The sequence below is a fragment of the Denticeps clupeoides genome, chromosome 10 (assembly GCF_900700375.1).
Source record: "Denticeps clupeoides chromosome 10, fDenClu1.1, whole genome shotgun sequence".
NCBI classification, from domain to species: domain Eukaryota; kingdom Metazoa; phylum Chordata; class Actinopteri; order Clupeiformes; family Denticipitidae; genus Denticeps; species Denticeps clupeoides.
The window spans coordinates 648,800-672,025 of NC_041716.1; the positions used below are offsets into that span (position 1 = coordinate 648,800).

The window sequence follows — 23,226 nt, forward strand, 5'->3', positions numbered from 1 at the left end:
GTGGAGATCGACGGGTTCTTCAGCAGTTCACCCCTCAGCCAGTAGATGCTGCTCCACACATTCCGAACAGACGTTCTCCGTCCTGCACCCTGATGTTCTCAGCACTACGGCCGCGTATTGAACACGGGCCAGGGTGCAGGGTTCCCCGGATTTAACCTCAGCTGACTGCTCACCATGAAGCCGTGACATCAGCATTAAAAGCAGGAGGTCAGCATCACATGGTGGGGCCAGGTCAGGGAATATCTGCATAGGTGTAGAGTGGAACGTAAAGCTGCTGGCCTGAAAACCCTCTGGGCCCAATGATCTCAGCGCAGCTGAAAACCGACATTAAGGACGTAATAAACCAGGACGAACTGTAACGTCGTACTCACGTTTCAGGAAAGAACGGACCTGAGCGTGATGCATGATGGAGTTCCTACATCTCAGCAACAGTACCGGAGAAACTGAATTCTCAGCTGCGTATCTCTGGTCATTTGATATTACTTCCTCTACACTTTAAGAGTTGAGACGAGTTTAGAATAGTGATCCAACGCCACACTGCCTGTATTTTACACCTGGCCCGCAGAACACGCGGTTTTTAAATATTTCACATTTTTATTATAAAAAAAAAAAAAAAGACCACAGAAGAATGAAAGTTCCTGATTCCACTAGTGAGTCTGGAGGATTCTGTTATGCTCATGACCGTCGCTGCTGTCGTCTCCATGGAAACGTGCTCTCACCGACGTTAACCAAATTCTTCACGATCTTATTGGAGTTATTGTTCCAGCATCTATGTTCATGTCTTCACGCAGACACCTTTAGAAAAAAGGCAGTTGGGCTTGATGACCGTCAATGTTGTAATAAGTTTTCTCAGAGGGATGACGTGATAAAGTAATAAATTAGTTGGGACATTTTGAAAAAGACAGGAATTATCCTTATTTCTACAGGGAATAAAAATCATTTTTAAACGCTCCTTGGTCTGATGAGGGTGGGAACAGCAGACAGGATGTTAGTAGGGTGGTAGGAGCCTAGCAAGTAAACACACTCACATATAAACCGGAAGTTCCAGGTTCGAACCTCACTTACTACCATTGTGTAAATTACTGAACATGTTGAACTACTGAACATATACACTGAATTACGGGTTAAATTTACTGAACATGTTGAACTACTGAACATATACACTGAATTACCGGTTAAATTACTGAACATATACACTGAATTACGGGTTAAATTTACTGAACATGTTGAACTACTGAACATATACACTGAATTACCGGTTAAATTACTGAACACATACACTGAATTACGGTTTGAACTACTGAACATGTTGAACTACTGAACATATACACTGAATTACAGGTTGAATTACTGAACATATACACTGAATTATGGTTTGATTTACCGCACATAAACACTGAATTACGGGTTGAACTACTGAACATATACACTGAATTACGGGTTGAACTACTGAACATATACGCTGAATTACGGGTTAAATTACTGAACATATACACTGAATTACGGTTTGAACTACTGAACATGTTGAACTACTGAACATATACACTGAATTACAGGTTGAATTACTGAACATGTTGAACTACTGAACATATACACTGAATTACGGTTTGATTTACTGCACATAAACACTGAATTACGGGTTGAACTACTGAACATATACACTGAATTACGGGTTGAACTACTGAACATATACGCTGAATTACGGGTTGAACTACTGAACATATACACTGAATTATGGGTTGAATTACTGAACATATACACTGAATTATGGGTTGAATTACTGAACATATACGCTGAATTACAGGTTGAATTACTGAACATATACACTGAATTACGGGTTAAATTACTGAACATATACACTGAATTACGGGTTGAATTACTGAACATATACACTGAATTACGGGTTAAACTACTGAACATATACACTAAATTATGGGTTGAATTATTGAACATTATACACTAAATTATTCATTTAAACTGACGTTTACATTTACGTTGAATTTAATGTAATGTGAAGGTACGGATATCGCAGTTTAAGCAGGCGGGGCTTGATCAGATCCTTCACATCACATGGTGGGGAGGGGCTGCATGTGACCCGTGAATCGGACTAGAAGTATAAAACGCTGGTTCTTCAAATCTCTGAACATGCTAGTACTGAATTATTATTATTAATGCAGTTAATATCCTGCTGTGTGTTTGGCTGCAGTACTGACAGTTTAAAATTAGACACTTAAATTCGTTCAATAGGCCTGTGCTGCTGTTTTTTTTATATTTTAGGTGGTGGAGAACCACAGATCTACGTCGCACAATTCACTTTCATGTACTCCTGTTTTTTACTTTTTTTTTTTTACAAATTGCATATTTGTACTACTCCCTTCTGTTCGCTACAGATTGATATTCATATTTACATTCACATGCATTCATTATAACCATTGCACAGTATTTCCATGCTGTCTTAAACTACATTTCCATACTTCATTGATTCCGAAGGAAAATTGGGGAAAATTGATTTAATCTCTTATGTTCTGCTGTACTTTATGTGGCTCACATGTGACTCGTCCCTTAAAGGGTTAAGTTCAGGACTGGGTCTCTGCTGCCCCTCCTTATTCACACCTAATATCAGGACACTGGTCCTGCGTGTCCAGAAGTGGCGGTGACAATGAGGACAGTTCTGGGTCTGAGTGTGGTGTGTATTGGTCTGGCAGCATGTCTGATGGTGAGTTTCTCTTTATGTTATTCAGATATTAAAATGAGCTTTTACTTCCTTTCTTCTCCTGCTTTCATTCTATTCCTGTGCTGTAACTCATTTGGAACTCATTCACAGCACGACTAGAAGTAAGTTGGTAATGTTCATGGGCTCCAAAAAAATGAGACACTGAGTGCCTCCTGAAGGATCGATAAGGAGCCGTGTAAAAAGCACATTATTTGGAAGATAATTGTTATTTTCCCTGTGGTTTTATATGCAGATGCAGCCGTTTATCTGAATTTACTAAATCGCTCATTTCCCATCCAGTTCTCCTAGAAACTTGTCAGATGTGAGAGGTTATGTTGCATTATGATGGGCTGAACACATCATTCATGAAGAAATAAGCACTTTTGAGAACTAAAACTCTAGACTGTGTATAATCTTGTATAACCACTTTACGGTAAAATTGATTCTTTTTCTTTCACAGCCCAGTGAGGCGAACGATAAAAAACCAGAGCAGGTCAGTATTTCAAATGATCTGTGAAAAGTGAAATTATCCATCCGTTCTTCAGGAAAATATGGAACTGTGACTCAGAATCAGAACCATAATCAATGACTGCAAATATCGGAATATTAAATACCATAATCGATAAAAAGGAGGCAAATGCAGATGCCTAACCTGCTGTTTTTTTTTACAGGAGAAAGAAAATGAGCAGAGGAGGGTGTGTAACGTGAAATATTATTTTTCTACTTTTAAATAAAATTGTCATAAATTTGCATATTCCTCGTCCCCACAGCGCATCGGGGTCATCCACCCCCTGGAGGGACCCAGGAGAAAGGTTTGCATTTTTAATCTCTTCTGTGTTGTAATAAGTACTAGCGAGCCGCTCTTTTCTCCGGACAGGGCCTCGGGATCCCGCACCCCCTGGACGGAGGCGACGCCCCGCTGAAGGTCTGCCTCCCTGGCGCATTAATAACTGCGGTGTGTTGCGGACGTGGCGATAACCCGGTCCCCTTGATTCCAGGGGCCGGAGGCGAGATGCTGCAGCCTCTGCGAAGCGCTGCTGGAGTACGTGGTCAAGCGAATACCCTCCAATGGCTCCGAACCCGCCGTACGTGCATTCGCAGAGATATACGGAGCATTTCTAGCGTTCCAGACGATTGCGGCCGTTTCGTTTTCATGCTTTTTAAATCCATCCTCAGGCCCACTTGGCGAGCGTGCTGGATGCGGCCTGCGGCGACCTCAACGTCCCTCGACTGAACTGCACTCAGCTCGCCCGCCGCTTCCTTCCTACGGACCAGGTGACGAACAATCGACAATCTGTGCGCCGGGCCGGGAGTCAATTCCACCGTTCCTCACGCGAAAACCGTCCTTTTCCGCAGGAGCCGACGCCCGCGGCCTGAGGCCTCGGCCGGAAGACGACGCCCCCGTTATGCGTTTATAAAAACCACGTAACGCTACGAACTGTGTGTGTGTGTGTGCGTCTTTCACCGCGCAGAATCCCTACGATGCCGCCGTGGTGCAGGTCGGACAGTCCGGGACTCTGTCCTGTTTGGTTAACCCCGCGTGGGCGTCCGGGACAACGTCCGGCTAAAACACGGACCGAGTGATGATTAACTTGTGACGGGAAACTACTCAAAAAAACCTTTTTATCCGGGAAACTGGTTTATAGGAATTCTGGTGATCCGGACACTCGGCCGTTTGAAAGATAACAAGTTCTTCATTTTTCACACCATCCCTTTTTGGACCAAGAAGCTGCGTGGACAAGCAACACGTGCGGCTCTGAAAAATAGTTTATTCTTTATTTCACGTTATTTTACTCTCCAGAAAAAGATAGTACGGATATTGGATTCGACTCGATTAATAAGATCCGTTTACCATGATTTTGTATGTATGGAAGTTCCATCTTGTAGTGACAGGGACAGTCCCCCTGGAGACACTCAGGGTTAAGTGTCCTGCTCAGGGACACCTTTTATGAAGTGGTATTTGATCTGTTTCTTCTCCAACACATCACTTCATCTCCAGTATCAGAACGTACCACGATACGGACCACATCTCCACATCCTGGGCAGGAAAGATTCATTTATGGGGACAGTAAAAGAAAACCGAGGTTCGGAGCCCCACTGTGACGAAGGTGGAATTGAGGTGACAGTGAGTAGTTGTCACGTGTGACACGGTGAATCGTGTCCCCTGTATTTAACTGTGTGTGTGGGGACGCTACCTTCGTCATTCAAACACACGTCCCACGTCCCTCTCACAAACCTACAGCATAGAACAATTCACCCACATGGAGAACCGGTGAAGGACCTTCACTTCATGCTTGTGAGAGGAATTTAATTATCTTTTCATTTCCTAATTAAATAGATAAGTAATGACTATATAGAGTAAGGTGGATGAGTTCATGTTTTTTTTATAGATTTTTATAAAAGCTGACAACAGAGCATCTTCTTCTGATTAATGTTCTCCACCAGGATGAGGGAAAGTTGATATGATGTTCTGGATCGATCTCCACCAGTTCACCAAACGTTCTAATCCAGAACCACCTCACGGGGATTCAAATCTTCTCACTCCAAGCGCCTCCTACAGATCGTGGGATAAGTAGGACAGCGCTCTGCAACCGGAGGTTTCCATAGCAACAGTCGGTGAACTTCTCGTTTCTGAGTCTTCAGTGCAGGAAGGAGAAGCAAAAACAACCTCCAGTGGAGCTCGGCAGAGGGACAAATTCCGTGTTTACGCACAAAGTTCATACCGAGGGGACACCTGAGGCCCGCCGAGGTTCACCAGGACCGAGCCAGGCGCCGTCCACGCTCCAAGCCAGCTGTTGCCATGGCAGCCACTCTCACATCTGTGGAGCCGCACTCTCGCCAAATGGCATTATGGGCCGTGGATCACCTGCCCCGCCCGCACCTCAAACACGTGCTCTACACACAGACACGTGGCGGAGAACCTGTCCAAAGTTCTACTGAGAGGAGTGTCACCGCGGCCATTGACCCAGCAAACACAGAGGCCGAGGTTGACGGGACGTCTTCTAGAACGTTCTGGGACACAGAGGACTGCAGAGCTACAGTCACACGTCGGAATCATCTGGCAGAACAGCTTCAGCGATGGAACCGCCCATAAGATCAGCCGAGATGCTCAGTGCAGCTCCTGGTCCAACATCCAGATGTTCTCAACTTTTTGCAGTGATTCTTCTTGCAAAAGGAACTTGAAGCAAAGCACCGGCAGCGAAACCTTCAAAAGCGGTGACTTCCTTCCGTTCCCCCTTTTAAACCCTTCTTCTGGTGGGAACGCTGGTCTGATGTCCTCACGTGGCCCTCAGGAGCCCTCAAAGTTCACACATTCCACACACGTACACACAGGCGCACTGCAAAACACCAGATTTATTCACATTTTCATTGCCAGGACCACTTTAAAACAGGCACTGGAGCCCGATTCATGCGACAGTTAGAGGAGCACCCCGGAAAACGGCGGGGCGCCGCCCGTTCCGGAGGACGAGCAGGAGAAGCCCGGGAGAAGCCAAAAGAACGTTTCATTCTGCACAAAACAGCGAGCAACGTCCACCATGCAAAACACAGATGCCGGTCGGAACCGGGAGAGAGCGGTGGTGCCGGGCACGTTCCTGCACGTTCCTGATGCTGCCATCCGTCCATGGCGCAGTCAAAGCGGGACGTCCCCGTCCTCCACCCTGCTGTCACGTTCCCCTTCCCGCCGCCGCCTCGGCGAGGTCCTAGTCTCCGGGCGGGGCTTCGGCCGGCGTTCCTTCCAGAACCTCGTCGATCCGGTCGTCCTCCACCACCACTGGAAAAAGGTTCAAGAGGAACATTTACCCGCAGAACTTGTCCCACCTCCTCACACCTGCAGACGCAGACACGCGGCTTCATTATCCTGATCAACAGAAGTCATATAAAGTATTTTACCAGGTGCTGGAAACCAGCGTAAAACAGCGATCGGGGACAGAGACGCAACACAGAGAGGACGAGGACCAGCCACCACAACACTACACACAACTTTCACTTTCACTTCCAACCACTCATTTACATTTACGCCATTTACCACACGCCCTCATCCAGAGTAGCTATGGGAACAGTCCCCCCCTGGGGACACTCGGGGTTAAGTGTCCTGCTCAGGGACACGATGGTAGTAAGTGGGGTTTGAACCTGGGTCTTCTGGTTTATAGGCGAGTGTGGTACCCACTAGGCCACCGCCACCCTGGACTCAATCGTCCCCCCAGAATTTTTGCACAAAATCTTCTCTTTTTACTCTTGTGAAAAAAATTTTATTTTTCATTTTATACTTTGACTTCACTCATTTGCACACCTTCACCCCACCTGTTACACATTTTATGTTAGACATAAAAGTGTAATATTTGGTTGTTTGCAATATTTGCACATTGGTTCATTGTTACTTGCGATATTTGCAATATTGAGGTCTGTACAGTCGTTAAAGCATCTCACTGCTGATCCTACCGTGCACGACTGTGTACGTGACATAAAGATTTGAAGTAATTTATTTTATTCTACCTCTCTTGCTCCTGCCAATCTCCCCCAGTTTCGGGGCTCTCTTCTTCTTCTTCTTCTCCTCCTCCTCCATGTTCTCGCCGTCGACCTGCGCGTCCAGCTCTCCATCCTCCCCGTAACCGCGGATGTCCTCCTCGCCGCGGGGCACAACTTCGGACATGACGACGCTTCGACTCGGCTGCGGTCGACCGACCGACCACGGCGGCGCGCGCGGGCGCGGGCGCGCGCTCCGGTTCCGGCGATCGGCCGAGACGCGCGTCCGTCCCGCCGCGGCCTCGGGTCCATGTGGCGTTTACATCCGGGCTATACACACACACACACACACACACACACACACACAAACACGCGCCCGCTGCGAGACTCTGAATATTCACCCAGGGCCACGCCCCCTCGACCACCTTCACGCGGGAAATCTCCCGCGCTTCAATTAAGCGCCGACGCGAGGCTGCGCGCTGATTGGCCGGATTCAATTAGTCGAGGTAGGGGGGGGGGTGCGTGCTGCTGATTGGCCCGCGTCGGTTAATTGACGAGCCTGATCCCGATTGGTCCGGGTCCGTCAGCTACGTTACCGTAATGAAGGTGTGGCGTGGAGACGCGCAGCGCCCCCTGCTGGCAGCACATCATACATACTCGACATGTTGATCACGGATTTATTTTCACCAACATCCTGCAGAGAGAGACTTCTCCAGAACAACCGGAAGTTTGATTGGCGCATGTCATGAACTCGAGTTCAGGTTTAAGTAAACGTGTTAGAATAAAAGGCGGCGTGCTACGCGGTTTATATACGCCACTTCAGCTGTTGTACAGCGCCACCACCCTGTCCACGGCGGCCCTGCAGATGGGGCACCTCTTGGGCTGCGGCAGGGCGCGGTAGCACTCCTCGCAGGAGCAGACGTGGCCGCAGTGGAGGAAGACGCAGGCGCGGCGGCGGCTCAGGCAGACGGCGCAGGCGTCCCCGCCGAGCCGCGCCAGGGCCCGCCGGTCCCGGCCCCGCCTCCACAGGACGTAGGCCAGCGCGCCGCAGGCCGCCAGGCCGCACGCCAGCGCCAGCAGCCCCCAGGCGCGGGCGCCGCGCCGCTGCTTCGCCAGGAGGGCGTCGTAGCTCCGCCGGCTCAGGAAGTAGCGCAGGTCCTGCTTGGGCGGCCGCAGCTGGACCGCGTCGCGGTCCAGGACCAGCTCCCCCACCGCCGTCACGCTGTCCCCCACACGCAGCATCTCCTCCGTCTCCTGGACGCCCCGGGGCCGCTCGCCGCTGAGGAAGTGGCCGATGGCGTTGGTGAGGGAGCGGACGGCGGGGTGGAACTTCTCGTACGTGGTCTCCAGGTCCAGCTCGGCGGCGTCCAGCGGCCGGACCACGCGCACCGTGGTGGCCACGCCGTCGTCGTGGGACGCCAGGTCGAACGGGACGGTGTTGGTGCGCTGGTGGATGATCTTCTCGCAGTCGTTCCTGGATGGCGAATACGACGCGCCGGTTACGGACGGCTCGAACCGGAAAAGTTGCATCATGAAGAACATACCACAGATGGGTGGTGCGGTTCCACACCATCGTCTTCTCCCTCAGGGTCAACCTCTCCATCACTCCCTTGCAGTTGTCCACGAACTGGCTGCTCAGCGCTTCCTTCGCCGACCGCACCACGCCTACGAATTCAGAGAAGCAGGAGGACGCGGTTAAAGTTGCGACCGACCGCCGGGAGGCGGCGGGGGCTCCAGCAGACCTTCAATAACCGCGTAGGGGACACACTTCCCGGGCGACTCGCTCAGCAGGCCGCGCAGGTCCTGGCTGATGGACACCTTGGTGGCTTCCTGTGGACGTAACGGTCACATGTCACGCAGGGCCGGTGGCGCGATGGACAATGTCTGGCTACGGATCAGAAGATTCCAGGTTGGTGGTTTTGTGCTCTTTGGATCATCTATGGGGCAGCGGTGGCCTAGCCTGGTTGCCGGTTCGAATCCCACTGATGAAGGTCCCCGGGCGCCTGTCATGGTGCCCACTGTCACCAAGGGTGATGGGTAAATACAGAGGACACGTTTCACCGTGTCACCGTGTGCTGCGCTGCGGCGTGTCACGTCGCTTTTTATTTGTTAAACGCGTGACGTGGCGGACTGGTGACGAGTGTGCGTGTGTCGCCGTCACCTGCAGCGCGGCGGCCGCGGCCGACCTCCTCCGGTAGACGGAGAAGAGCAGCGCCGTCAGGGCCGAGCTGGTGCCCAGCAGCAGCAGCTGCGCGACGGACGCCTTCCCGTCGGGGTCCATCCCCGCTTCCCGCCGCGGACCGTCTGGGGGACACGACAAACTTATTCATCACTTCCCAACTTTTAGAACCGGAGCGGAGTCCGAGAGACCCAGACCGACCAACCTTGTTCTCAACTCGGAAAAGCAGACGGCGACGTCGGCAGCGTCGCACCAGCGAGCGTTTTAAAACAGTGACGTCATCGCGCACGTCACGCAAAACGGCTCAGGAAACCACAAACCGTCCAGAGTAAATATGGCAGGAAACGTAAATGGATATTGAGAAAGAAATAGCATTCTTTGCTTGTTTGTTGGCGTGTTCTCCGCGAAAGAAAACGTTTTCAGCGTGTGCAAAACTACAAATCCCAGACCTCCGTCAGACATACGTCACTTCCGCTTAAAGACGCGTTTACGCCCAGTGTCCAGCAGGTGGAAACGTTGAGCTGCGTCTCGACGTAATTTCAATAACCGCACCAAAGGACAAAAATGTCATTTTGCCATCAGTTGCTCTGACTTTTGCGATATTTGTGATCATAATTACTTAAAGCCAAGGCCAGGCTCTTCTGAGCATTATTATTATTATTACCTCTGTGGCATTTATATCAATATGAGGTTATATGAGCGCTAACAAGTTAATAAGAACAAAACCTTCCCTTCCTTTTAGATTTATGGCGTGTACTCTTGGGAAATGAGTTCACCTCTCACAACAAGGGCGGATTTGCTAATTTATCTGATTAATATGAAGGTGAGCCAGAGGTCATGATCCAATCTGAACAAGAGCCCAGTGAACCATTCCTGATGCATACAAAACAGCGTGGGCATAAATTAAAAAGGCGCTTTAGCGTGATGTAAACCTTGCGGTTGTCAAGCTTGTCTTCAGCTTGCATTATTCCATACTGTTCAGTTCATAAAGAGGAACCTGCTGTAATGTTTTCCGTGACTTTAATGCACTTTTACATTTTACATTTGTGGCGTTTACCAGACGCCCTTTTCCAGAGCAACTTACAGTCAGTAGTTACAGGAACAGTCCCCCCTTGGAGACACTCAGGGTTAAGTGTCCTGCTCAGGGACACAATGGTAGTAAGTGGGGTTTGAACCTGGGTCTTCTGGTTCACAGGCATTTGTGGAGGTCAGTGCTGGGAGTAGGATGATGGCTGAGATGTCAGCCTGGGGACCGCAAACGGATCCACATGTTTCTGAACATAATGAAGGACTCTCGCCACCCCTCACACGCCCGGTTCTCCCTCCTACCGTCTGGCAGACGGTTCCACAGCATCAGAACTGTAACTGCCAGATGCTGCAAGAGCTCTCGATGCTCTCAATGCACCACCATCAACCTACAAACTCGACAAAAATACACTTCCAGCCTAATGCACCTGCACTTCGCTCATCTCTGCTCTTTTTGTACATGTTTGTCTTGTGTGTCCTGTTTGAAATATCCAACTTATCCACTTACAAGCGTCCTGCATGATGTTGTCCAGTTACGTCCCGTTCGACCCTCCGTCAGGCAGGTGTGTGGTGTTAATAACGGGACTCAGCACTTTTTAATGAAAAAACTCACCGGCGCTCCCTCCTCATAACCAATTCACACGACATCCTGTTGTCATGGAGATGAGCCGAGACGATGTTGGGTAACAATCCGAGGAGGCTAATTATCGCCTCCGCTCTCCAGACCTCCACCAGGTCCCACCTCACCCTCTCCTGACCCGGACCTCTTCCCTTCATCAGGATGTGGTGGCCTCTGCTTTGAAAATCCAGTTCACATCTTTAATATGCATGTGGTTAAAAATGCATTTTAAATATGAAATGAAGAGGTTTCCTGGTATGAATCATGTACACATACTCTAGTACTTAATTAATAAGTGACATGACATGATTAATCAGCTCAAAACAAGGCTGGGCTCCTGTACTGTGGAGCACATGCTTTCAGTATGTGCATTATGAAGAATGATGAATAGATTTTCACGCAGTAAATCCTTTTTCGGGTCTGATTAAGGACATCGAGGTCTCATCCAATCACCGACGGCGTTCCGGAGAACACCGTTACATAAGATGGGAATTCGGTTCCATCGTTACTTCTACAGTGCAAATAAATAAAAGCCGGCGTCTGTCAGGGACACGCCAGCAGGGCTAAGGGATATAAAAATGGAGCCGTCTCGCTGTGGGGTGGGGATCAGAACCTGAAAAAAAGGGTGAAGCTTTTTGGCTCCGGCTTTTTTTTGTATGAACTCGTCCCCCGGGCTCTCATTACAGACACCTTAAAGTGCTGTAGGCATCACCCCGGGGCGAGGAGTCAGTGCACCCCTCCTCCCCACGATCAATACCGCCCCGTCCACACCGTAAATCATCTACAGTCCTGCGGGCAGCAGTGCACAAGCACAAAAATACGTATCATCGTGCGTTCATTCGAACTGCCGGATCGTGGCGTTAAAACGAAGAGGATGCGAAGCCTGGTCTGCACGCCGGTAAATCGCCACGTGGAAGAGGAAGAGAGGAGAAAGGCCCGGAGTCAACCAGCCTGCCCTGTCCGCGTATGAAGTATGGAGCACAAAATGCACCATGCTCATCTCCAGGTGACCCCGCCTCGTCGTCCTTTCCCCCCACGCCGAGCATCGCCGGCATCCGTTTCCATGGCAATGGTCTCGCATCCAGCGGCAAGGAGTAATGAACCACGTCCCTGCACATAATAGGCCTTTGTAATCTTCCGGGAGTCGGACAGCGTTAATTACCCGGGAAAGGCGGAGACTCCACCTCGGTTCCCCCCCTAAAAAAGTTAATACCCAGAATCCTATTCAGGAGCGTCGTCCTTATCGTCAGCTCATTCGTGCATACAGCACAACGCTGGCCATTAAAAAGGGGTCCGCTTCCACTTTTCCGATTTATTGGACCACTCCTGAACAGCCCGATGAAAGAGATTCCAAGTGATTTAAGGAGGTTGCGTGCGGCATTACGGCGTATGAGTGAGAAAACGTAATCAGAGATGATGACGACCCCTGCGGCCGCAGAGGTCAGCTTCCCTTTCAGGACACGTGCGGAAACCCTCCTGCAAATTAGAAGAGAGGAAGAAGAAGACCTGTTTCGTATTCTGCCGGCGCAGCCGGTGCCGCGAGGTTTTATTCATGCCTGCGGTGCAGAGCCTCCGTTCTCCAACGGAATAAATAAAAACGTAAAAGGATATAAAAACTGCGACCATGACCATCGCAAACGAGACATTTATGTAACGGGGACCCATTTTGGTGCAGTTTAATAAAATCTGTGGTTTGTACTTATTTCTGACATCTAGAAGATGAAGTTTAACGATTTCAGGAACAACATTTAAAAGGGGAGGAGCCTGTAGGCATGAGTGACAACTCCCACACACCCGACTATTTAACCCCCCCTGTCAATACGTGACACGCCCAGGTGTACATCTCCTCCCTTTCTCCTCCGTTGGTACACAGGCGTGGCCACGCCCACTTCCAGCACCAACATTAAGGTTATCAGGCGCTTTAGTTCAGGACTTCTGATGGCTGCCATCAGATAAGTTGTCCCCCGCGTATTCACGAAGCACCAGGACGACCCACCCCTGAGTCTCCGTATGAAGAGCTCGTCTCAGCTGTCAGGGTTCCTGTGGCCTGCTGGAGGCGGAGAGAAAAATGCTCCTTCCTCATATGCGTTTATCACAATCAAAATGCAAATGAGACAGATAGGAGAATATTCTAAATCTCAAAATGCATTCAAAACGCAGAAATGCTACCTTCTGAAGAGTATCTTCATTTAAAGAGACATTTTTGTTGGGTTGGAAGAAGTGAAGGTTAAACCTTTTTGAATTTGCCATATTCGAACGTACTGAGAACGCACTTCCAGAATCTTCATCTGAATTTCATATTTGCCTTCTGGAGATGATGTGAGCGTTTGTGTGTTTACGCCCTTTACGACCTTTCAGTATCCCAGAATCCCCAGGGGCGTCTGCGAGGGCTGAGTCTGCTCTGGGATCAGCACTTTGACGGCGGAGCGGAGGGATGAAAGAGTTAAGCGGGGGATGCTGAGGCGCCCGGCTGCGCTCCAAGCAGCGCTCAGCTTTCAGCGATGCGGCCAGACGAGAGCGGAGCGAGGGAGGAGGGAGGCGGAGCCATCGGCTCGCCGCTCTCAGTCTCTCTCCGGCACTCAGTCTCTTCCTCTCCACCCTGCTCCACCCTCCGGTTGGCGATGCTGCCCTGGCGGAAGAGCAAGTTCGTCCTGGTGGAAGACGAAGCCGCGAGCAAGCCCAAGAGTCCGGGCGCCGGCCTGACCTGCCACGCCCTCCTGAGCTCGCTGCTGCACTCCTGCCCCTACCTGCTGCCCGACTGCCCCCTCCGCTGGCTGGGCGGAGTCTTCCGGAGCCGGCGGCACAAGGTGGAGCTGAACCGGGACCAGCCGGTCTACAGCGTGCGCTACCTGGGCAGCGCCGTCACCATCGCGGCCAAGGGGGACGGCTGCACCCAGGACGCGGTGGCCAAGATCTGGGCGCGGAGCGACTACGGCGAGCAGAGCGTCAAGACCAAGCTGAGCGTGGGGCCGCACGGGGTCCGCGTGGGCAAGACGCCCGGCCACCTCTACTCCCTCAACCGCGTCACCTACTGCGCCGCCGACCCCCACCGGCCCAAGATCTTCGCCTGGATCTACCGGCACCAGGTGAAGAACAAGGCGGTGGTGCTGCGCTGCCACGCCGTCCTGCTGGCCAGGGCGGAGAAGGCCCGCGCCCTCGCCGCCAGCCTCCTGCAGAACGCCGCCGCCGCCCTCAGCGAGTTCAAGAGGCTGAAGAGGCGGAGCGACTTCCGCCACTGCCGCCAGCAGCTGCTGGGCGAGGGCGCGGTGCCCCTCGTCCCCCTGCGCCGCCTCCTCAACGGACAGTGCCACTACCGGCCGCCCGACGACAGGCCCAGCGCCGCCGGCCGCCTGTGCCCCATCGCCGAGGAGGAGGAGGAGGAGGAAGAGGAACCCGGGAGGGACCTCAGCTGCTCGGACAACGGACGCTCCTGTGAGGCGACCCCTGACCCCGCCACGCCCCCTTTCCCGCCGCCGGGAAGCTGCGGCAGGATTTTAAAAACTGCCGGTTCTATTTGACTTGGTAAAGAGAACACGACGCTGTCACCTTTCCCCAGAGTTCCTGCCACGTTCCCGTTCCTCTGCGGCACGAAGGTTCCCTCTCCGATTCCGAGTCTCCTCCACGCGGACGAGGAGATTGACAGGCTGGAGGCCTGAGATGGGCAATTAATCCTCAGACTGACCCGCCAAGGAAATTCATTTACCTCCAAATCAAAAAGCTGCATAAGCAACACCAACAGGAGCCTAAAGATTGACGTGATCAACAAAGAAAACTGTCCAAGGTTCCATCCAAGGTTCCGTCCACGGTTCCATCCACGGTTCCATCCACGGTTCCATCCTGTGTGGCGGAAGTTCTCTAAGTTACGTTGATCTCCAGGAAAATGATCTGTATTTCCCGTCATGGTGGAGATGATCTGACGAGAGTGTAAACGTGCTCCCCTGACGGAGAACGGCGTGTTCCTGTCCCGTCAACACGGCGGCCGTCTGTTCCGCGTTCCGCCTGCGGAACCCAGCAACCAGCAGCTCATCACACAGCAACTACACAACCTGGAGGGGAACAGGGAGTTTTATTTTGGGAACATCGCGTCTGTTATCCTGCCTGCACACACACACACACACACACACACACACCAGCGTGACGCCTGAAGATGTTCCTGTCACTCGCTGGCAGAGGAGCTAAATAATGTGACTCCAGGACGCCGGACAGGGCGGGAGTCACGTCAGCGGCGCCGTTAATCGTTTCTGTCAGGAGACCCTGAAGACGGGAGACTCTTGTTCTGCACTCGCTCGTTTATTCTGAGTGTGTGTGAGTGTGTGTGAGCGCTCCATTTGTATTCCGCGCTTGTGTTCAGCCCTGCGGGGTGCGGTGTTATTAGCCGGAGGCGCTGGGATGCCTCCCCGGGTCCAATCAGGGCATCATCATCATCACCGCGCCGGTTTCTAATTTCACAAGAGCAGATTCCTGCAGGGGCAGCGACGCCACCGAGCCGTCGGAACGATCCCATAAAAACATTACTAGCGCGGTGTGAAGATTTTCAAGCTCAGGCCCGTAATGTCCTCTGGTGTTCGGAAGTTATGCAACAGCATCGTAAATAAAGGCCGGCAAAGCCACCGTCCCTGAATCAGCAGAGTAACGTCGTCTCCTTGATTAGCAGCACAGAGCCAAGATCAAACCTGATGAACGCAGAACATCACACAGACCTCCACAGCTGCCTCGGACTTGCAAGTGAAGGCCATGAATGCAGTAAAACATTATATACTCATAAAACAGTAGTAGTACAGGACTTGGTAGTGATGGTTTTAGCTACAGGACTGGGGGGTTTGATAGTTATTATTGTAGTTACAATAATAACTATCATTACAGGTTGATGGTAATTATTATATTTACAGGACTGGGGGGTTGATAGTGATTATTGTAGTTATGGGACTATGGGGCTTGATAGTGATGATTGTAGTTACAGGACTGGGGGTTAATAGTGATGATTGTAGTTACCGGACTGGGGTGTTTGATAGTGATTATTATAGTTACAGGACTGGGGGTTAATAGTGATGATTGTAGTTACAGGACTGGGGGGGTCTGATAGTGATTATTGTAGTTACAGAACTGGGGGTTTGATAGTGATTATTGTAGTTATAGAACTGGGGGGTTTGATAGTGATTGTTGTAGTTACAGGACTGGGGGGGTTCATAGTAATTATTGTATTTACAGGACTGGAGGTTTGATATTGATGATTGTAGTTACAGTACTGGGGGGGTTGACAGTGATGATTGTAGTTACAGGACTGGGGGGGTTGATAGTGATTTTTGCATTTACAGGACTGGGGGGTTGATAGTGATTATTGTAGTTGCGGGACTAGGGGGGTTGATAGTGATTATCGTAGTTACAGGACTGGGGGTTGAAAGTGCTGATTGTAGTTGAGGGATTAGGGGGTTTGATAGTGATGATTGTAGTTGCGAGACTGGGGGGTTTGATAGTGATTATTGTAGTTGCAGGATTGGGGGGTTTGATAGTGATGATTGTACTTGCGGGACTGGGGTGGTTGATAGTAATTATTGTAGTTGCGGGACTGGGGGGGTGGTAGTGATGATTGTAGTTACTGAACTGGGGGGTTGATAGTAATTATTGTAGTTGCGGGACTGGGGGGTTGATAGTGATTATTGTAGTTGTGGGACGGGGGGTTTAATAGTGATGATAATAGTCCCTGGCCTCAGGGGGTTGCTACTGAAGATTATAGTTGCGGGCTGGACTGGAGGGGTGGAGGGGTTTTCAAATTAAAGATCCTAGTTGGGGGTGGGGGTTTGGTAGAAAGAATACCAACATTTTCACGACAGAACTTCATGTGAACATGAAGTTCTGTCGTGAAGATGTTGGTATTCTAGATAGTTCCTTCCTTTTCCCTGGCAGTAAACAGTCCGTTTATTCCCCTTTCCTGTCACTAAAACCAATGTTCAGATGGCCAGACCATAAAATGCTGCACCCAGAAATGAAACCCCAAAAAAGAACTGTACATTAGAGCATTTGGATCAAATTATGAGCATCCATCCTCATCTGCTCTCATGTTCTCTTATTCTCTGATTTCCTGACTTGCCTTGTCTCGTGGTTCCCTGATTATCTGAATCATTTGCGCCTGTGATTATTAATATACATTATTATGAAGAGGGGTGGTAGGAGAGTCTCAGGGTCCCAGGTTCAATCCCACTGTCACGTCGGCGAGCGCAGAAACGAGACATTATGGGAACCAGGGATTTATTAAGGACAGAAACAAAACCAGGTCAAGTTCACGAAAGAGGGCGGAAACACAGCACCTTATAAAACGCCCTCCCGATCAGGCACAGGTGCCGTCAATCCTGACACCCACTTACTGCCATCATGTCCCTGAGCAGGACACTTAACCCTGAGTGTCTCCAGGGGCGGACTGTCCCTGTCACTACTGATTCAGGACATCTAGTAATTGCTGTACGTGTATCCGTGCCGTGACCCATACGCCGCCCTGTTTCAGACGGTTGTCATTTTATAAAAGACATTTCTGATTCAACATTGAGATTCAAACATTTAGCATTACTACAGCCATATTACCGATAAGACAATCAAATTAAAATATATAGAAGTCATTTATTAAGTTGAAATCTGGTGTTAAAGATGCACACATTCTTCAGTTTCTGCTCGTAAAAGCTGCTCCTCGTCTTTTGTGCCTGATCTGAATCTTCTCAGATGAATCTTGGATTGGTGTGGTGTGCTGATATCCACCGTTACCAATCTAATGAGCAATTTTATTAGCAAGATGCTGGACCGACGTGCTGTTTTCTGCACCGCAGCTTCTGGAGTGGACTGCGAGAGAAGCTCCTGACACCAGACAAAGCCGCCTTCAGTCCTCCACATTCTCTCTTCTCTCCAGCCCCGCCGGAGGAGTAAAGAGCGCCGCGGCCTTTAGATAAAAAACGGCCCCAAGACCCCAGTTATCCAGAGAAGGAGGAAATGAGAAGAAAGCCGACTTTACAGGCAGAGCTGGCCACGCCGGCGGTAAGAGATGAAGGGAGGAAGAGTTTTATGATTCCGAGAGCTCGGCGCCCCCCTTCCATCCGATGTGCAGCGACGCGCAACGGGAAGTAAAAGGAGGCGGCCGAGCACCACGCCATCAAAATGCACCTTTGTCAGGAATCGACTGTGTATTTTGCTGTTTAAATGAAATTTGCTGAACAGTAAGACCGGGATTTTTATAAGTCTACATGTGCATTGTTTGTCATTCATATCGTCCAACTCGTCTGCAGAAGTTCCAAATTGCATATTGTGTCATTTCTTGTGTTGCTTTCTTTGCATTATTTGAGAGAAGCCAACAGTCCAAACCAAATGGTGCAAACTGTGTGTGTTCTACTGTACTCTTGATTCTGAGTTACCACGGTTACCAAGCAGTTACGGTACTGACCGGAGGAGACGTCTCTATAAAAGGTCAGAGAATGGCAGACAGACACAGTTCATCATGTCGCGTCCCTCCTGGCTCTATTTTCAACATCCTGCTCACGTCATCACGGGCGAGGTGAAAGGTCTTCATCACAGCTGTCAATCAAAGCCTTACTTATCAGGCAGGCAAATTCATTCTACAATTACAGGTAATTTCATTTAAATGTGCAGTTACGGAGCGGAAATTACACGGACGTGTTCTTCGGTGCGACTTCATTAAAGACAGAAAGTAACAGCAACGTTTAATACATAATTTAATTTATTCATGGAACTTGTTCTCTCATTTCCTGCCTTGGTGGGAGGGTTGAGTTTTATTTTCTTGTGCTGGTTTTGTGCCAGACACTCACAACATGCATCAGGTGTGTGTGTGTGTGTGTGTGTGTGTGTGTGTGTGTGTGTGTATAAATCTATATTTTCATGCAGAGGGTAGGAGATTCTGCATATTACTGCATTAACCTTTGATTACTTAAAGTAAAGTGATTGTCACATGTGATACACACGGTGCACACAGTGAAATTCATCCTCTGTATTTAACCATCACCCTGAGTGAGCAGTGGGCACCATAACAGGCGCCCGGGGAGCAGTGTGGGGGGACGTGTGCTTTTGCTCAGTGGCACCTTGGCAACCTTCTGATTATGGGGCCGCTTCCTTAACCGTTAGGCCACCACTGCCCCAAGGTTGAAGATACGTTGCTCCAGGTATTTTATCAGCCTAAACAAGCATTTGCTTTGCAGTATTACCAGTATTAAAGACGAGCTGCAGATATGACGCTTGGTGAAACACTCTGAATATGAATCAACCTCATAAACCCAAAGACAAAAACCCCCTCAGAGTGATCTGCAGCGACGTGATGCTCCTTCATTCTCCTTCAGCACCAAGATGAATTCCTCCATCATCGCTTGTCACGGTGCTGAGACACAGCGGCGTGTCGGCCTCAGACAGATAAGACAGAAAGAGACATTATTTATGAGTGTGTCAGTAAAAGCAAGCTCAGGAATCCAGAAGATGACTGGATTATGATCATATCTTGACCAGGCATAACAGTCACAAGGTTCAAACTTTTAATCATCTAGTGGAATAAAAGCACACATTCGTGTCTTTATCACCTTCTGCCCAGGGGAAGGAGAAATACTCCAGACTTCATGAACAGCAGCCACTGTTCTGGGATCAGCAATGATCAGAGATGAATTGTGTATCGTACATGATCATCCAACTCGATTTCTAGACAGATCTGGTCCTGGGTTCAAGGTCCTCTTCGTTTTATTGGCTCTACAGGAAATATGACGTAATCGATGCTCTAGCTAGAAAAGGTCTATAACCCATGTTTCTCTTACCCATAATCCATCTCTCCCAACGTTTTTTATAGCGTTGGGGCATCACTAAGGCCCAACTCAGATCAGAGGGTGGAGAAGAACCTTCTAGGCTGATTATTTCTGCCATCTGGAGCTTATTTTTTGGTAAATGCGTGCTGATTTACCATGGAAAGGTGGTGCACGTGCACGTGTCTATTCCGTACGAGGTTCTGCACGTTCCTTCACCCGTGCATGACTCTGCTGCGTGACTGTGATGCTTTGATGCAATCTTGTGGAAACTTGCTGGCGGACCCGCAGGCTGCACTAGTCTGAAATATATATTTTAGTAATTTTTTTGTTTGTTTACTTTGCCCTGGCAGGGCACGTGTGGCACCAATAACAGCTGAGCATCACCGGTCCCATTTCAAACGGGGACTCAGCAGCACCCCAGGGTGTCCGTTGCTGCTGCAGTACTAAAGGCATAAAAAGCACCCGGCGAAACGAGCAGGAGCGCCTCGGCACGCAAGTCTAACAAAGACATGAACAAATGGTGCTCTGCACAAACAACAGCACGTCGGCGTGCAGAACTGGGCCACGGGAAGGGACGTGGTGAGCATCAAAATACGCATTTTCCTCCTCCGTTCATTAATACAGTAACTACAAGCAAAGTCGGGTGAAATATGCTAATAAAGGTGAGCAAAAGCATGAAAGAAGGAAATAGTGAGGAAAACCATGACATTATAGTCCCTCGCTGAGACCAGGAGATGATGTTTTCAGTGCCACGTTCTCTGTCGATGCAGCAGTGCCGTAAAGAAGCGATTCTGTTGGACGCCATCCAGTCTCATTCCACGATTTTCTGCTCGTTCCTGCCAGGGCCTGATAGCGGAACCGCAGCCACGTCCTAGGGAGTGACGGGGATTTAGCACGGCGCTCCTGGACCTGCTCTGTCCCCCTAATTCAAGTGCAAGCTTGAGCAGTAACTCTCCTTTCCTCCTCACCGACTAATCCCATCTTCCCGAGGGATCTCCTGCAGGGAGCGGCAGGACAAGTGTCTCGGCCCGCGAGTCCATTTCAGGAGAAAGACGGCTGGTACACAGCAGCACTGTTCCGTACGACTGGTGTGGAGGAGAAGAACAGCAGTTCTGCTGGAATATATATATATATATATATTTCATGATGTGTGGCGAGATCTCACTGTGTTTGGTGCCCTCGGATCTTTTTGGGTTCATATTTATTTATTTTTTTTGTGAGGTGATGCTGCTGCACTGCTGCACTTCTACAATCTGTACGTTTTCTCTTCTACAATATATAGGAGTCTGCGTCGTTGTATCAGGTGCATAAAAACAGCACTGGTCCATAATTAATATTGTAAACTATGCATCAGAATTCCAATAGTCTGTTCATTTTTCCAGCTTTTCTCTGCAGCAGGAGAGAAGGACGGCAGCATCCTCGGCTCGTAACGTCTCTGTCCGAGGTTCATTTTACTCAAACTACGCGGCTTTGCTCCAACTTCGAGTTGCATTGATTATGCGAATGTGTTTTAGATCGATTCTGCAGGCAGGACTAATTGTACTTGACCATCTACCCCGTTTTAAAATATCTGAAGTGATCGGCTCTGCTTCCTCTTCCCCTGATAACCGACTGGAATAAATGAGGCGGAATCTGGGAGTTTTTACTGAACAGTGAAAATGGCCCATAATCCCCCTCTCTACTGAGGGTTTCGTACTCGACTCCTTCCCTCACCCGATAATATTCATTACGCCGCTAACAGACTTGATTGTCTGAGTTTTCCATATTGGGTCCACCGTGTTTCAATCGAAGCCTCTGTCCTCCATCACAGCTTCTGCTCTGCCTCGGTCTGGGCAGCTCCGGTGATAAATTCAGCTGACGGCCGTGGCATTAAGCCCCATAAAGCTGCAAATGTCGCCTCGGCTCCTTCGCACGCCGGGGAAGGACATGAAATATGGAAGCTCGGTCCACCCAAAAACCAGCAGTCTGACCATCACCTGACGTCTGAATCCAGTTATTTCCAGAGAAATATCCAAATCAATAATCAAACGTGGGCCAGTGGTGGTTCTAGCGGTTAAGGAAGCGGTCCCGTAATCCGAAGGTTGCCGGTTCGAATCCCGAACCACCGAGGTGAAACTGAGGTCCCCTTGATGAAGGTCCCGTCCCCACACACTGCTCCCCGGGCGCCTGTCATGGTGCCCACTGCTCACCAAGGGTGCTCACACGTGTCACCGTGCGCTGTGCTGCTGTGTATCACAATGACAATCACGTCACTTTCACTCTTCCTGGACTCCAAGGTTCTGATGGTGGACAGGAGCTTCATCCATCCACATACAGTTTAAAAAGTGAGAAATGCTGTTGACTCCACCTGCCACTGGTTTTAATTCTGTGGCTGATACGTTCTGGCGATGGGCCTGTGTGGATAAGGTGTGGGCTGCAGTGTTCACGCTGAACAATGATGCCGTTGTGTCTGGCTGAATGAGCCGCGATGTGAGACGGCTTTTGTGGTCTCGGTGGCACGTTGCTGAGAACAAAACCTTCAACAGGAAAGTCCATCTCTCCAGGGCAGTGGGAACCGGTCAGTAGCCCAGGTCCATCAGTGACAAGCTGATTTATCCCAACGCCCTTACAACAGGGCCGCCACTTCCTCTCCATCTTTCATTTTCTAATCTGAAACGCTGTCGTTTCACCAGGCAACTTCAGTGGTGATAAATGTGGGTGACGTGGGACAAACTTCACAGTGGGGGACATGTTCACAATCGGTGAAAAAAATCTATTTCACACACACATTCACTCCATAAAAATTCCAACATAAAGCAAGGGCTTAATAACAAGACAGGGACACCTATTTATACTAACAACAACAACACAAGGACCATCACTAGATAAAAAAAATAAAAATTAGTTAGTAAAACTCCAGGACCCTGTGAGCTCATTTCACTAGGCCCTGGGAACCCCGAGATCCCACGCCTCCCAGGAGCAGAGCTGAAGGGTCACCAAGCTCTACGCCCCGGTTATTATTTAGTAGCAAATTGCCGCGAGCAACAATGTTTGGGGACACCGGATTTCATTAAATTATAGCATTCAACTATGTAATCGTAGTAAAATTATGCTACAATTTTGCTTCCAAATTTTTATTTATTTAGATATATTTAACTTTGCATTTCAGTGTTTTAAATTCAAAGCTCAGGCCTCTGTCCTGTTTTTTTCCTTGTAGTCAGGACTTCGATGGCCAATGAAACCAATCTGGGCTTGAGGTAGTAATGTAGAAAAAATGATGGGATGCATGATGATGCATCGATTATCGATAATTGATAATCGCAATTTAATCGAATTGTGAGACCAGCGAAGGTTCACACGTCTACACAGGACGCCCGCAGACCCGGCCCTGGTGTCGTCAGGTTCGTCCTCTGGGTCCGTGGGAGCCCCCTTTCTTCTCCAGGAATGTCGGACCCACTCCGGCTCA

The 23,226-nt window shown here is 49.6% G+C and overlaps 3 protein-coding genes across 4 annotated transcripts; 1 reads left to right on the top strand and 2 right to left on the bottom strand.

Moving 5' to 3' along the window:
• Nucleotides 1-6,049: 6,049 nt before the first annotated feature.
• Nucleotides 6,050-7,401, bottom strand: LOC114798657 (calcium/calmodulin-dependent protein kinase II inhibitor 1-like). Its single transcript, XM_028994539.1, has 2 exons — nucleotides 7,208-7,401; nucleotides 6,050-6,485 (listed from the first exon to the last, which is right to left on the bottom strand). The coding sequence occupies exons 1-2, from the start codon at nucleotides 7,362-7,364 to the stop codon at nucleotides 6,415-6,417; spliced, it is 228 nt and encodes a 75-aa protein (XP_028850372.1). The 5' UTR covers nucleotides 7,365-7,401; the 3' UTR covers nucleotides 6,050-6,414.
• Nucleotides 7,402-7,969: 568 nt separating this feature from the next.
• On the bottom strand, nucleotides 7,970-10,628 carry LOC114798656 (mitochondrial ubiquitin ligase activator of NFKB 1-like). 2 transcript variants are annotated; one of them, XM_028994538.1, is made up of 5 exons: nucleotides 9,562-10,628; nucleotides 9,339-9,481; nucleotides 8,920-9,007; nucleotides 8,722-8,842; nucleotides 7,970-8,651 (listed from the first exon to the last, which is right to left on the bottom strand). In XM_028994538.1, exons 2-5 carry the CDS (start codon nucleotides 9,456-9,458, stop codon nucleotides 7,997-7,999), a joined length of 984 nt encoding a protein of 327 aa, XP_028850371.1. In that variant the 5' UTR covers nucleotides 9,459-9,481; nucleotides 9,562-10,628; the 3' UTR covers nucleotides 7,970-7,996. The 2 variants fall into 2 exon arrangements, with proteins under 2 accessions (XP_028850371.1, XP_028850370.1); XM_028994537.1 differs by having other exon boundaries at nucleotides 9,339-10,627.
• A 2,741-nt stretch (nucleotides 10,629-13,369) lies between these two features.
• Nucleotides 13,370-15,622, top strand: LOC114798655 (protein FAM43B-like). Its single transcript, XM_028994536.1, has one exon. It carries the CDS (start codon nucleotides 13,503-13,505, stop codon nucleotides 14,517-14,519), a length of 1,017 nt encoding a protein of 338 aa, XP_028850369.1. The 5' UTR covers nucleotides 13,370-13,502; the 3' UTR covers nucleotides 14,520-15,622.
• Nucleotides 15,623-23,226: the final 7,604 nt, after the last annotated feature.